The sequence below is a fragment of the Cylas formicarius genome, unplaced genomic scaffold (genome assembly GCF_029955315.1).
Source record: "Cylas formicarius isolate icCylForm1 unplaced genomic scaffold, icCylForm1.1 PGA_scaffold_10__41_contigs__length_53128322, whole genome shotgun sequence".
Taxonomy (NCBI): domain Eukaryota; kingdom Metazoa; phylum Arthropoda; class Insecta; order Coleoptera; family Brentidae; genus Cylas; species Cylas formicarius.
Window position 1 is genome coordinate 50745607 of NW_026844214.1, and position 16871 is coordinate 50762477.

General features: G+C 36.3%; 1 protein-coding gene across 2 annotated transcripts in view; it reads right to left on the bottom strand.

The window, feature by feature from the left end:
- Nucleotides 1-2249: 2249 nt before the first annotated feature.
- Nucleotides 2250-16871, bottom strand: part of LOC132707977 (5'-3' exoribonuclease 2 homolog) — a 41211-nt gene continuing 26589 nt past the window's right edge. For both annotated transcript variants that reach the window (XM_060680026.1, XM_060680025.1), the window contains exon 11: nt 2250-2765. In XM_060680026.1, the coding sequence (XP_060536009.1) occupies nt 2491-2765 (275 nt within the window). In that variant the 3' untranslated portion in view covers nt 2250-2490. The remainder of the gene's footprint in view (nt 2766-16871) is intronic.

The window sequence follows — 16871 nt, forward strand, 5'->3', positions numbered from 1 at the left end:
CAGCAGCGCTGCCGAGATGGGCTTTGTTAGGTCACGTATGGCCCCCCTCAAGTGGCTTTCGCCCACTTCCAACCCCTGCAGACCTTCCGACCCCGGGGCTGATAGGGCATGCACGGTTTTCGTCGCGCTTTAACGTTCTCGACCGCAGGAGCTTTCCACGCGGGGGAAAAAAGGTTTTTGTTTCGCCACCCGTATACGGAGCGACGCAGAAAACGGCAAAAGCTATGAAATTCGAACCACGCAAAACATAATCAACGTATTTACAAAATAAATTAACGTAATTATTTTTTTCTACTCCCGTCTGTAAAATGCCTAATTACACACCCCTTTAAGCTAACGGTTAAGTTTAAGTATATTAGCAAACATTTTTATTTCGTGTGTAATATAGCGTGCGTTGAATCGTGTGCGAATTATGCAAAATATGTGCGAATCTAGTGTATCTCAGGAGATGCTCCCGCCCAAATCTAGGAAACACTTCAATTCAGACTATGGAAGTTATACACAATGTTTATTTGACTCTCATTGAAAGATGGTTGGAATCCAAATGGACTTTTCTGTCTGCGAAAAATATTAAAAGATTCTTCTCTGGATTACCATGAAAACACCACCGCTGATTTATTTAAAAATTGGTTTAGAAACAAACTAGTTCCAAACATTCCTCCTAATAGCGTAATTATAATGGACAATGCAAGTTATCACTTACAAAAGGAATACGTCAGTGATAATTATGCAAAAAATCTAGGGCATACAGTTTTCAGGCTTCCCCACCTTACCACTGTATATTTAATCCCATTGAACATGTTTGGCACCAACTGAAATCTGCCATTCGTCGTAACAATGTTTTTCCCCGTGTTAACTCCAACTTATAGAAACCGAAGTTTCTAACATCCCTTCACAAAGTGGGGCAAATTCTGTTAAACATATAGAAAAAGCAGAACAATCGTATATCCATATTGCAAATAATATAGAACAAATAATATATAAATAAATATATAAAATAATACAAATAAATAAATATTGTTTAGTATCTTTCCTAACAAAACCCCAAATAATTAAATTCTTAGCAAAGTACGGACCTGTTCGGCCATATTTCATTCTTACAGCTTGCCCGGGTCTTTCCTTAATTTGTATCAGTTAGTCACTTTCTTATATCTATGAACACCTTCAAGGCTTCTGTTAAACAGCCGCGAGTCCTCAGAATTGTAGTCTGTCCCAAGTTTCTTAATTAGATTAGGAATATCGGTGCAATTAACAAGTTTGTTCAAAATAATCTATAACTTCTTCCTTCATCAAAAGGAGATATTAACGTCTTGTGCCAGTAAATTTTTATTTCGAAGGTCTGATGCTAAAATTTGGGAAAGATCCATAGTCTCCATAGTCTCTCACTAAGTCATTAAGTTCTGAAGTTCTAACTGTGGTCGCTGAGAAACACTCCATACATCACTACCATGACTAGGGGTGTCTTAATTTATTTCAGGTTCAGAAAAACCGGTGGTATCTTTTTATAAATTGGCTGTCGCACTGGCCTAATTGCAGGTTTGAGGTTCGGATAAACAGTGTTTTTTAAATTTTGAATCATCATGGTGATTTGTTAGCTCTTTACATACAACCAGGTGTGTAATTTTAGGTCTAAATTCCTTAATTACAAAGGAACCACACACAAACTAAAACGTATCTGGAATATTTTTTGCTAAGTATTGTTATTTCAAAAAGAAATCTCGCTTAAACAATTTTCCACACTTTGACTATCATATCCACGGACATTACACAGTGTTTTGCTGGCTCTGTCCATATCATAGGATCGCCTGATTGCATTATTGTAGTAGTACTACTAGTACTAGTAGTATTGTTTTTTAAACAGGGGTCTAATTTTAAAAGAACTACACACATAGCAAAACGTATCCGGAATATTTTTACAAAGTCCTTAGCTACTTAGCTACGGCAAACGCAATTGCGCGATGAAGTAATTTTAATTTGTTCAAAACGTATGCCAGTGGCGTAGCAATTTCAATATAATGTTCCTATTTTTCAGACAGTAAATAGGACACCTCAAAAATTAATTCAAAAATGTTGCGTGATAGAATAAAAAAAATTGTTTTTCTATTAGTTTAGTCCCTGTAACTCCAAAAATATCTTTTGGCAATTAAGTTTGCTCACACTGTACAAAACCACAAATTTCCAAAAATTTTCTTTTTTTTTTGCACAATCGTATTTATTGGGCTGATGAAAAATAAAAATGCAATCGCCACTATAATATTTACTTGACGTAAACGGAAAAGAGATGCTTACATATCCTGAAAAAAAACGCCAACACCAATAATTTCCTAACGAACGGGAACGAAACAGTAAAACGACACAAAAATGGGGTCGAATTTTAAAAATTCCACTTTAAAAAAGTTAAAAAGTAAAGAATAGCGCGTAATGAAATCTGTCCGTTAATCTATAAGCTTGCCGTCAAAAAACGTTTCGGGTCCTGTCAAAATACTGTATCTATCGTCCATAATTGTATCTGTTATTGCTGACGTATCTATCTCTGTAGGGCCCGGGAGGTCGGTTACGGTCCTGCTGGTTGTAACTTCTCTGGTTGTAATTTTGATTGTAATTGTTCTGGCTGTACGAACTGCCAGGACCGTACGGACCACCTTGGTTGTAGTTACTTTGTTGGTTGGTGCCTTGGTAGCCCCTGTAATCGGACTGCCTCTGGTAATAATCTCGGTTGTCCTGTCTTTGGCCCTGGTACCCTCTGTTATCCTGATATCTCTGACCTGTGACGAGAAAATTCAAAATTTAATTAATAAATTAAATAGAATCCGAATGATAAAAAATGATTACAAGAAAACCGGATGTCAAAATCATTTGTTGTCGAAAATTACCAATTGTTTTTCCATAGCTTGCTGGGATAATATTTCAATTGCGGCCAATGAAACAAAATGAAACTTTTTGACAAATATTTTAATACGCTGATTTAAAAAAAAACGATATTTCTAAAATAATTTATTTTTTATTCAGTAAAACAGTGGAATCCTAGTTAAAAAAAAGTGACCAAGAACTCAGACTTTTTTAAGTGAAATCTTCGTCTTTTTGCCAAAAAGCTGAGTTGTCCGCACATTCGGCTGTCCACTTTTAAGGGTGTATCCCGTTCTACTATCCAGCAGTAGATCGCCATAATGTGATGGTGAAACCTCTTTCAAACTGCTTCATCAAGCCAAGTTTACTGGATCCCCTAGTAAAACTTTTTTTGGGTCTATCTCCTAATACATTTTTGTTACCAGATGTAAGGCTTGTTCTGGAGGGTCATTCTAAATGAGTATAATGTATATGCCTTGCCCACTCACAAATAAAACATGACAATTTTGTATAACCCTCTGTTGTCCCAAGAGCATGCTCAACACTTTAAGGCCACCACAAAGCATGCACTGATGTTCTTGGTAGTTTATTTTCTTCAAAAGATCATACGTTTCTGTTAAATACACCGAATGTGCAACGGGAACGGGAAGTCCGGAATATTGTTGCAATACCCTAGCGGTATTTCCTGGGTAAAATATTGACATAACTTGTTTGGGCGATCCTGATAAAAGCTTGATGTGATGTCAGGTGCAAGTAAATGGTTGTCACGAAGTCTGGACGCTAACAATTCGGATGCAATCCTTTGGTTTGGGGCGGTAGGTATCGGTAGATCTGGTCCATGAGGAACTGGTCAAGAATGGAATACACAATTCGTTTCTTATTTTGTCTGCTAAATTCTTGAACATTGCATCAACGTGATTCCTCGCCATAAGTTATAGTTTGCTTTTGCTTTACTACGCCATAACTACTACAGATATAACGAATATAACAAAAGTTATTTGGATTGTTCACGCAATGTCTTATTTCCATATTTATACTTTCTAGAACATTAGAAATACGCAACAACGAAGACAACAGACGCGAAAACAGTGGCACGACGTCCAATAGAACCAAACTGCGCATAAGCAGGTTACAACGCTGTATTGACGCTTCTGCGCAATTCTGTTGCTTTGCAGAAAAATCTAATCTAATCCAGTGTTGCCAAATCGCATATAATTTCATAAAAATCAATTAATTGAAGAATCATGGAACAAACATATTCATGCCATAGGCGTGTATATTAATAAAATAACATTTTTAAGAAATAAAGGGCTATAAAAAAAAACGAAAATTGACGTTTTTTAAAGAGTCCCCAAAAACAGCTTCCAAACATCAAAATCACTGTAGACCTGTGTAATTTCCCAATACACTGCACTAATCCAATGAGGATATTTCTAGTTTTTAATAAACATCTCTAAAAGTACTCATAACTTTAATACATTCATAATGACAATAAATAATGGAGTAAAACACAGGGTGCTCCATTTAAAAATACTAAGAAAAACTGATCTTAAAGTTGCAATTTTTGTAACCAAATTTTGGAGACCCTGTATGAAATAAGAAAAAGCTCAGAGTATTATTAGACCTCTATAATTACTGTTCGCACTATTTAGCTGGAACATTTTTTTTTCTATTTGTTCATTTATGGCTCTTGAAATAACGCAGCAAAAAAACCTAAACGTTGAGAAAAAATGTAGGGTGTACAATTTAAAATAATGTGTTTTATGACGTCACACTTTTTTAACCATTCAAAAAATGCAAAAATATTTTCAAAATATGCCACCACCAGATCACACCCTACAACTTTTGTCTTAAACTTTTTTTCTACTGTTGTAAATAAGGATACTATGAATGCCCGAAGCACTAATGCAGGACCCTGTATTTACGAGCAGAGTGGCATGTTACATTAAAAATAATAAAAGTCTAACAAATTAAACCAAACATCAAGGGTCATATAAACTTTCCTGTAATGATTTCCCCAAACGAATAAAAAAACATCAACATTTATTAATAATAAGCTTGCTTCAATTATGCAATTCATTTAAGAAAATGAATAGTTTCATTCAAGACTTTCAAATTTTACCTTATAGAAAGGATGGGCACACATTAAATTTACTAGAAGCTTTGGAGATTAATAAGCATTATATTATTATTAATACTTTTGACGTGTTTTCTTAGCGAACTGATGAAAAAATTAAAATATTCATTTATCTTTCAGTTCAGTTTCGGTACGTGTAGTAGATCTTATTTTGTCCTTTTTGCTTTTTAGACAGTCGCTCGCTATTGCTCATTTCTCAATATTTATGAATGTTGTATGGCTAAGCTGTGTTGCACTTGAAGCTCTTTCAATTACATTAATATCAATTAACAAATGTGTGAACTGTAAAGACCAAAATTTTTTATGTCAAATAAAATTAATATTACAATGATGTCTGTTTTTCAAATTTGAACAACTACACACTGAAATGAAAAGAAATGAAAAAATACTTGATTTACAAAATCCTATATTGAATCAGAACATTGGTTCCAATACCAAGATGCATTGCGTAATATCACCATCTGACTGTTTTTTATTTTTCTAAAATATCACTTGCTCCTATAAAGACCACATGTGTGTGTACCAATTTTTAGAAATTATTGTTAAGAAGTAACTAGTAAACAGGAACAAAGCATTTCGAATATTGTTGCGACCCAGCCATTATCAGGGTTGGGCTGATTTTAATCCTAATTAATTAATTAATTAATTTAACTCCTATTTTTTAAATCTTTTCTTATTCAGACCAACACAAAAAGCACAACGTACAAGTATTATCACAAATAAAAAGTAAAACGCAACTCTCTAAAAAAATAAGACAAATAAAATAATAATATACACTAATTCTCCTCATTTATATCTGAGTGTACTAAACCAAGTGCTCAAAGCTTGTCCTATTGATGCCGAAGAAGCAGTTCCCACATAGCACACAATATCCCCAGTATATCCGGTCAATGTCCTATTTAAGTCGCATGTCCCGGGACATGTCGAGGATATTCTTAGGATATACGTTAGCATATATACTAAGGATATACTGTAAAATACATGCCAAGGATATCCTCTGAATGGATAGCTTGAGGATTTACTGGACACGATACACCACATATATACTCTAAATAGATGACCTGAGGATATCCCCTTGCGCCATAATGGCGCAAAGTTAAATTTTGAACAACCGAGAAGCAAAATACTTAGGTTTTTTTAGATTTGTGGCAACGTTTTTGTGCACATCTATATCGACGTCAGTGTTGGCAAGTCCTAAGAAAAAAAACGGAATCAAACCGTTAAAAACAACTTGATTTTATTATTTTTGTTCACGAACAAACGCTATTTTAATAAAAATATCACAGAAAGTACAGATTCATCTAAGTGAAAAAATTACAAAAATATAAAAATAATATATTTGTTTATAAGACCCCATTTGATAACACTATTCGGCTGCAACCAATGACGCAACCACTCGCGGTCGTGCCGTGCCGGACTCGTTCGAGTTTCGTCGGCTTCTCCGCCGTCTCGTCGTCCGCCATCTTTTCAACCTTGTTTTTGTTGTCGGTATAAGGTATACGGCGACTTGGCGTGAATTCACTTTCTGGAAAAGATCACTCGTTGGGTTGGTATTCTTGTGCTTTTCAATCTCTTCGCATATCTTTTTGATATATTCATTTTTATTTTTTCGACATCTTTTCTGAATTTCTCGACTAAGGTGAGCGTGTTTCAATTGATTTTCATTCTTGTTTGGAATGTTTCTCAATAATCCTCAATGTCACCCCTGTCATCCTGTGCTTCATTTGCCTGTTTTTTCCCTTCAATGTTGCTTCTAATTCCGATTCGCATTCGTTGTTCATGATATCTATCTTATTGTCGGCTAATTTTCTGTTTATTTCTGTTTTGAGCAGTTTTGTTTCTTGCATGTTCAATCTGGATACTGGTTGGGGTAATTTTATGTTTTTCAATTTTAATCTCATGTCTGCAGCAAGCAATTGGTGGTCTGATCCGCAATCTGCCCCGGGGAGGGTCCTCAAATTGCTTATGGATGACTTCCATCGAATCGTCGAATATGATGTTGGAATAAAGTATTGCCTATTTCACAGTTGTATAATATTACCCTTCAACCTGACCTACTACAATTGTTTGCCCTAGACGGCCATATTTGATCGCGCCGTTCGGATAGACCAATGTTTTTTTTTCAAAACATTTTACGTCTGTGCCATAGATTAAACAAAAACAACCAAAAATGACGTCAGCAAGGTAATTCGCCGCCTGTAGCTATTTTCAAAAGGCACGGAAAATGTCAATAGTGGGCTGGAACAGAAGTTCGGTCCGATTAATTTGCTTTGACCGGTGTACGGCAGAAGCTAATCTTACGCGCCGGTGCACCGTAAAAGGAATTTCCCCCCTTGGACCCGAGAAATTAGCCCGACGGTAGTCTTCGCCTTTCGATCAACAACATCTGGAGAAGGTTCGGGTCCAAAGTCCATAACTAAGTTGCTCGATAATGGATACTGGCGAGTCTAATAAACAATATTAACCCTTTTTTCAAAGACCTTATTGTGGGGAAGGACGTTATAGCGTAGGAAATTAAATAATTTAACTGCGTTATAGCTAAAAGATCTCTGGAAAGTTACCGAAGTGTATTGTCTAGGAACGCAATATCTTAAACAATGACGGGTGTCTCGATTATGAATATCATTTCCTCTGTAAAGCTTATGAAACAAGTACGACGGCGTCTTATTGGAGTTTAGTAAAAAAACAACTGAACTCTATATCGGTCTTCCAGCTTGAGCCAACCGCAATCAGAGAGGCACTGTGAAATATGGTCCTACTTTCTGAGATTGTAACCAAAACGAATACAAGCATTCTGAAGTCGTTAGGGTCTCTCCTTATCTCTATTAAGTACAGCTGGTCAGTAGAAGATACTGCAATAAGCGACTTAAAATAACTAACATATCACAGAATTTAAGTTGGACTTCTTTACTGAGAAAAGATTTATTAATATACAATTTCCTCAACTTATAGGAGGCAACATGTTTAGAAAACCGCAAGTCACCGTCAAACCATAATCCCAAATTTCGTAACGTCGTAACGTAATCTTAAAAGAGGCGTTTGTTTACAATATCTTCCCTTTTATCTAGTTATCATTGAAACTACTCTTCTAACTCTCCAATGATCAGATGTACTAAAAAGCTGTAATTAATTCTTATCTGGTAAAAAATAACTGAAACTAGTCCACTGACAGAGTATCTCTTTTATTGAACAGCTGCGTCTGTCTGTAGGAAAGGTTGTTTATAAATAAATGAAGCAGTAGAGGCCGATTCAATTTTTTTTGCGTAATATAATCTTTTCCGATGAAACTACTTTTCGCAGTAATCATCTCAGCATGGATTAGATTCAAAATGGATGGATTTCAAGTTATTGGACCATATTTTTTCCGCGAACTGGGCCTAGACGTTTAGACTTTTTGCAGAATTATTTACGTCAACTTCTTCAAGAAATTGATAGCATTGATATCCAACAAAAGCGGTTTCGGCATGATGCACCTCTCCCGCATTACCATCGAAACGTTCGAGAATGTTTAAATAATCATTGAACACAGAAATGGATCGGTAGAGGTAGATTCATTAGATGGCCCCCTGGATCACGTGACGCAACACCAGTAGACTTCTTTTTGTGGTAATACGTTAAAGATCGTGTTTATGTGAACACCAATACTAGAAGATATGGAAAATAGGATTCGGAACGAGTGCAAGAGAATAACGCCGTTTATGCTAAGGAATGTAAAATAAAATAAACAAAGAAGACTAAGAGTGTGTATCCAAGTGTGTATAAATTATCCAAATATGTTGGTTTATTTTGAACACCCTGTAACATGTAATTTGAATTCCGTTCCATATATATTTGTGGATACAAAGTGTGGAAACTAGTATTTTTTTAGAAAAAATAATTAATTGGAAGAACTATTGGGTTTGGGTATGTATCATTATTGATAAAAATTTCAAAACTATTTCAAAACAAAATTTAAATATAGGATGTTCCATTAATCATCACGCCTTTTCGGCGCACCATGTATACTTTACTCTAACGTTGGCTCACCCTGCACCTTATCTCATTTCCTACCAATGTACCGAACACCAGGTATATGAATTATAGCAGAAATTTGACTTTCAGGTACCTAATTTTCATAAAAAAATGCCCATGATAAACTGGAATGCTACCAATGAGCAAAAAGAAGAGGAAATTTTAATTCAAGTTCAAGATAATTTCCACGTCAGTAGCCGTCAAGTGGCTAGCTTATGTGATACATCCCAATCTACTGTTAATCGCACCATTAAAAGACCTTCTAGACCTTCATTTCCAACAGCCGTTATAAACAGATTGTTTGTAAACCCTGAGAAATGTCACTGTATTTTGTTTACAAAAAATTACTACAATTGCAAATTAAAAGTGATCTGTACATACGAGAGCAGCGCCAAAATTTCCCGGCCTGAATATGAAAGAAACAAAGTAGAGTAACAAATTTTTATTATTTTTCAATATAATCCCCCTTTAACTTCAATAAACTTATTACATCTCTTATGAGCTAAAACATCCTTTTAACTCAACTTCGTCGTTAAGCCGCCGTCCACGTAAGTCCTTCTTCAAATATCCAAACAAATAATAGTCGATGAGGGCTATATCTGGATGGACTATAGGGAGGATGATCTATCTGTTGGAACCCACACATTAAAATTGCAGCTTGTGCAACACCAGCAGTATGGACAGGTGCATTATCGTGCAAAAGACGCACGCCTCTGGCCAATTTTCCTCGACGCTTTACGTAATGTTGCATAATATTTACCATTGACAGTGGTATCTATCAAAAGAATTCCTCCACAATCCCAAAAGATCGTGGCCATCACCTTTTTTGGCAGACTCTGAATTTTTTTGGAGGTGCTCCACCCTTACCACGCCACTCCATTGATTCCTTTTTCGATAGAGGGTCAAAATAGAGAACCATAGTTTCATCTCCAGTGACAATAGTTTCTATCACGGGCTTCGGTTCCGACCCACAGAGTTCCAAAAAAGACCGCACACACTCGCACAGGTTTTTAGGAAATCATCTTGCACGAACCTTATGCATACCTAAATGATCATGCAGGATTCGACGAACACTTGTATCAGAAAGCTTAGTAATTTCTGAGATTTCCTTGACCTTTAAACGTCGATCACTCAATACCACCTCTTCCACAATCGCAACAATATCTTCCGTTATGACCTCCACCGGTCGACCAGTCCTTAAAACATCTTCAAGGCACTCCTGCCCCATTCGAAAACGTTTTGGCCACTCTTTCACTACAGAATACGAAGGAGAACTTTGACCGTACACACCATCCAGCCTTTCTTTAATAATTTTAGTTGCTAACCCTTCTTTTGCCAAAAACTTTATGACTGCTCTATACTCAATTTGCGTTATATACGACCTTTTTTCGGACACGTCTTCTTTAAAATGCTGTCAATAAAAAACTATTTGACTATGTCAGGCCGGGGAATTTTGGCGCTAACCTCGTAGGTAATTACAAACTGAACTTTTCGGATTCTGGGTATTACATTGGATTTGGGGACTCCTTTTGAGATGCACGTAGAAAACATTGCTCAAAAGGCTCTAAAGAGTCTTGGATTCATTCTTAGGATGGGCTTAATAATAAAAAAAATAATAATAATACTTTTTTACAGTCTTGTCAAAGCTGTGTTGGAATATGCTACGCCAGTCTGGAATCCAATGTATTTTAAATATATCGAACGGCTGGAGAGTGTACAATAGAAAATTTGTAAATGCTATAAATTATAGATTTAATAGGCAGAGACATTTTTTTGTTTTGAAATCCTTTTGAAATTTTTATTAAAAATGATACATAGATAAACCCAATGGTTCTTGCAATTAATCATTTTTTCTAAAAAACTATTAGTCTCCACACTTTATATCCAGAAATATATATGGAACGGAATTCAAATTGGACATTAAAGGGTGTTCGAAATAAACCATCATATTCGGATAAAACTCGATTTTCTTAAGTGGCACTGTTGAAGTGTAATCCATGCTTGGGCAATTACTGCGAAAAGTAGCTTAATCGGAAAACATTATTTTAGACAAAAAACTGACTACAGACAGACGCAGCAGTCCAATAAACGGATCGCACAAAATGTCACAAAAAAGAGATACTTTGTCAGCGGACTAGTTTCAGTTATTTTTTACCAGCTAAGAATTAATTACAGCTTTTTAGTACATCTGATCATTGGAGAGTTAGAAGAGTAGTTTCAATGATAACTAGATACAGCGAATGTTTGCCTGTTTCGCAGAATGTAGGGATTACAATTATAGTATGTTTTTTCCGAAACGAAAGGAGATTATTATTGTCTACGTCACCGGAAAATGTCAAACTTCGTCAACCGTAATTAAAAGTTTATTTGGTGCGGGGCGTACCTACCACTTTCTTTGACTGACGTTTAAGACCGAATTAATTGCAAACGGATAACAATGGGGCGGGGGAGGGAGGCGGTCACGTGGCCGACATGGCAGCGCGTGCCGGATTTGTTATCCAAATAAACAAGTCGATAAATATAACGCGCGTGCCGTTTAAAAATCAATATTCACATACGCAGTCCATAATTTAAAAAAATAAATAAACCAAATACCTTATATTTGGGTAATATAAGGTTGTTCGGAAAGTCATTTCGTTTTTTCCCGTCAGAGGACTTAATTAGGTTTTTTGGAAACCAACTTCACACTTAAGCCGCATAACCATTATATGTCTTGAGAGCTGATATTGCAAGGCTTGTGTGTGAAAAAGTTCTATTAATTCTACGCAGTAGTTTTTGGTTGGTGCCCTTTTAAATATGGAGAGCAATAAGCAGCATTTTCGTCATATTTTACTTTTTTACTTCAGAAAAGGTAAAAATGCTGTCCAAGCGAGAAAAAAATTGACGGATGTGTATGGAGAAGGCGTGTTAACAGTACGCCAGTGCCAGAACTGGTTTGCAAAATTTCGCTCCGGCAATTTTGATGTCGAAGATGCACCACGGTCTGGAAGGCCGGTCGAAGCTGACAAAGATGCGATAAAGGCATTAGTTGATGCAAATCGGCGAATAACCACACGAGAGATCGGTGAGAGATTAAATTTGTCGAATTCGACTGTTTATGGCCATTTGAAAGGCATGGGCTTAACCTCGAAGCTCGATGTGTGGGTGCCCCATGTCCTTACGGAGCGAAATTTGTGTCGTCGCGTTGACGTGTGTGATTCGCTCCTCAAACGTCAAGACAATGATCCATTTTTGAAGCGGATTATTACTGGGGACGAAAAATGGGTTGTATACAACAATGTTAAACGCAAGAGGTCATGGAGCAGAAAAGATGAACCGGCTGAAAGCGTGTCAAAAGCCAACATTCACCAAAAAAAGGTGATGCTCTCCGTTTGGTGGGATGTCAAAGGAATCGTTTTTTTTTGAGCTTTTGCCGGACAATACAACGATTAATTCAGAAGTCTATTGTCATCAATTGGACAAATTGAATGATTCACTTAAAGAGAAGAGGCCCGAATTAATCAACAGGAAGGGTGTAGTGTTCCACCAGGATAATGCGAGACCTCACACAAGTTTGGTCACTCGCCAAAAACTTTTACAGCTTGAATGGGACGTACTGCAACATCCACCATATTCTCCAGATCTGGCGCCTTCCGACTACTATTTGTTCCGATCCCTGCAAAATTTTTTGGATGGCAAAACCTTTACCTCAAATGAAGATGTCAAAAACCATCTGAACCAGTTTTTTGCCAGCAAGGACCAAAACTTTTATGAGAGGGGAATTATGTTACTGCCAGAAAGATGGCAAAAGGTGTTGGACCAGAATGGCGAATATATAATTTAATAAAATATTTATTCATTACACGAAAACTGTCTTTCATGTTCCCCAAAAAACACGAAATGACTTTCCGAACAACCCAATACATTACAAATTTCAGTTCGAGAATCTACCGAATTAAAACTTGGTATTTTAATTCGATGGTGAATTATCAAGATCATTTTCCACACACTATTTGGTTTCAGTGTAAAAATGTAAAAATTACAGGACAGGCCTTCGAAAAAAGGGGCTAGAAATTAAACTCTTTCCTTGGGATAAACGATACGAAACTACTTGCTATAATATACAGGGTGTTTTCTAATTGAATATCAATTTTAACAAGAATGTGTCCCAAAAATGTGGTTCATGCATGATGACACGCCGACTCACTTTAGTATTGCAGTAAGAGAAAATTTAAATCACGCATTTAATAACCGATGAGTAGGTCACGACGGACCTCAACTATGGCCCCCTAGGTCTCCAGATTTAAATCGTATGGACCTTTTTGGTTTATCAGCCCAGTTTACACTGTAGAAGAGCTGAAGGGTGGTATAACAGCTTCCTGGGATTTAACAAGAAACACTGGAAGTATACTTCAAAGACTTCGCGACAATTTGAGGAAAACAGCTGAAGCGTGTTTCCTTCAAAGTGGAGAATACTAGTTTCTACGTTTTTTTTTTCAAAAAAACTGTTATTAATTTATTAACAGACAATTTTGTTAAAAATTCTTATTAGTAGGTAGTGTTTTTTTTTTTTAAATAAGAATCGTTTATTATTTATTTTGTTAAGATGTTATGTTACTTCATTAAAAGTGTAAAAGTAAAAAGAAGAGTCTTCCATTTTTTTTTCTGAAAGACAATAGTTGGTTTAGTTTTCACAAAAAAAAGTTCTCGATTGAACCAGTGCTGCAGTGGCGACCTTATGTACCAAAATATTATTTGTTCAAGTGGCAAGTCACTGACTTATTTAAACAAAAATAACATTTGAATTCATTTATGGGAAGATTTGATCTTTTAATTTTTGTGCAGTTAGTCGCGCGGTTTTCACTCAAAAATAACACGAATTTCTCTGATGCTGTCGTATTAAAGATGCAGAGAAGAGGTTCATCATCAGTTTGAAAAAAAAAGAAGTTAAATTTCTTTAGAAATAATTGAAGATTATACGAACAATTTTTATTATAAGAGAAATCAGTGGCGTGACATCAACCTCAAAATAGACAGATACATATTACATGTGTGCCATATTAAAAAAAGATATTTTATATTTGAAAACTTTACCATCCTGTATCTCAAAAGTTAAGACGGTTAAGACATACGGTGACTCACAGCTTAAATGATGAGTAGCTATAAGAAAAAGTAACTGGTCTGAATGTCTGTTCATTTATTTGGAAAAAAAAACAACTTATTAAAATTAAGTTAGTAAAGGGTCTTCTAAAAAAGTGTGAATTACTTTTTGTCTTAAATATGCCTTGCTTAGTTAACAATAAAGAATTAAATTATATACAATATTAACGTCACAGCTTAAATAATGCAAAACAAAATATCATCAAATCAATAGAGAAAAACAACAGAATAATTTGAAATACGCCTGCTAATATTTAGTCGGGCCTCCCTCATTATCGATAACGGCTTGTAGTCTTCTGGGTATTGATTCAACTAATTTTCTAGTATACTCCGCGGCAAATGTGTTCCATACTTTAGTAATTTTTACTTTTAATTCATTCTTGTTACTAAATCGAATTTTTGGAAAGTATCTACGGTCCTATTAAAATTTTTATATCTCGGTAACGGTAAGTCATACGGGATCGCCGTTGGTACCGAAATAATCACCGTCGAAAAGAAAAATTTTTTTTGTCTGTCCATTCTCCGTTGTCGTACTTTTTAACCCTCCATGAGGCACATAAGCGTATAATAAATGGCCCTGATCCGACGCAGGTATCCACCTCTTTTTCGACTGTTTCTTGAACATGAAACACGATAAGTGTATGAAATTTGAAGCAATCGACTTCATATTTGGCACATATACGCAGCTTTGCCCGGTGACGGAACCTATTGAAAATGGGGGCCTGGGAGGTCAGGAAGCATTCTAAAAAAATTAAATATCGCGAGTTCAAGAGTCTACATAAAACATTTTTCAAAAACCGTTTACGAGAGCAAAAAATTCTTGAACCAGAAGACGCAACTTTCGTTCTTGACAATTTTTCAAAAATTCAAAATTCAATTCAAAAGCGTCGATTTTTCGAAAACCATCTTGTTAGATATTGGAACACTATTTACTTTGTTTTTTAAGGTCAACCACAAATTTTCAATCAAATTCAAGTCTGGTGACTGGACTGGTCTTAACATTTGGGCAATTATAAAGCAATGACGTGTACTTTGGATCATTGGCATGACAGAACCGATAATTGTTACCGATATTTAATTTTTGGGCACTAGCAACCAGATGCTGTCGTAATATATCCAAATACACATATTGGTTCATATTTGCTTCAATGAAATGCAAATGACTTTTAAATTTTTCATTTTTAATTCTTCCTCAAGTTTATTTTGGTCCCACCGGCAAATATTACTGAATTCCAGACGTTCAAGTCTTTATCGATATATTCTCTTCTTCTTCTTCTTCTTAAAATTCCATCTTCTATCGAAGGTTGGAAACCATCATGGCAATGCGGACCCCGTTGACAGCCGCTGTAAACAGCTCGGTGCTGCTACATCCGAACCAATCCCTCAGATTTCTCAGCCAGGATATTTTTCGCCTTCCGACAATTCTTTTTCCTCGGATTTTTCCCAAAATAATTAGTTGTAGCAAGCCATATCTCGGGCCCCTCATTAGATGTCCCATGTATTCAAGTTTTCGTTTTTTGATTGTCACCAGAATTTCCGGTTCACATCAAATCCTTCTGTGCACCTCAACATTTAAAACCCTTTCCGTCCACGATATCCTCAGGATCCTTCTGTAACACCAAAGCTCAAATGCGACCAGTTATATATTCTCTAGCGAATGCCAATCTCAGGCGTCTATTTCTTTGGTTTATTTATGGCAGTGCCACCATGTAAATTATTTGTTCCCAGGATTAGTCGAATTGTTTCGGGGTGACGCCTTTTTACAAACTGTCTTTCCACCTCGACACACAATTTTGGAGCACTTTTTTTTGGATAATTCGATACCTCTCGTACAGTCCATCTTATCTCATTTGGAGCGAACCTTGGCTTATTCCCGACTCGACTATTTTCGTTACAGTAACGCTCAATGACATGCTGAACAGTGGACGGACATTTATTTACCATTTTGGCTATGTCTCTTTGGCTGTATCCGTTTCTGTGATGAGTAATAATTAAATTTCTCTCAGAAATTGTAGTCCGACTATTCATTTTTAAAAAGGCGTAGATTCGTCGAATGGGCACAAAACGAGATTGCTGATTTTCATAAGTGAATTTTGTTTAGCGATGAAGCGCACTTCTGGTTGAATGGCTACGTCAACAAACAAAACTGGCGCATTTGGAGCGAAGCTAATCCTCAAGTGTATGTCGAAACACCGTTACATCCAGAAAAACTGACTGTTTGGTGCGCTTTATGGGCTGGTGAAATCGTTGGTCTGTAGTTCTTCAAAAACGATGATGGCCAGAACTATGATTACTAACTCTTTCATTCTTGAATTGAATAACCATGATGTCCAGGAGATGTGGTTTCAACAAGACGGCGCAGCATGTAACACAGCTCGTGCCACAATCGATTTATTGAGAGACACGTTTGGTGACCGCCTAATTTCACGTTTTGGACATGTGAATTGGCATCCAAGATCTTGTGATTTAACACCGCTAGACTACTTTATGTGGGGCTATGTAAAGTCATTGGTCTATGCGGATAAGCCACAAACGCTTGACCATTTGGAAGACAACATTCGCCGTGTTATTGCCGATATACGGCCACAAATGTTGGAAAAAGTCATCGAAAATTGGACTACATCCGCGCCAGCCTTGGCGGTCATATGTCAGAAATCATATTTAAAATGTAATGCGATAAGATTATCTTTCGGATAAATAAAATTCCTGTCGATCGAATAATCCATCGTTGTTTTAT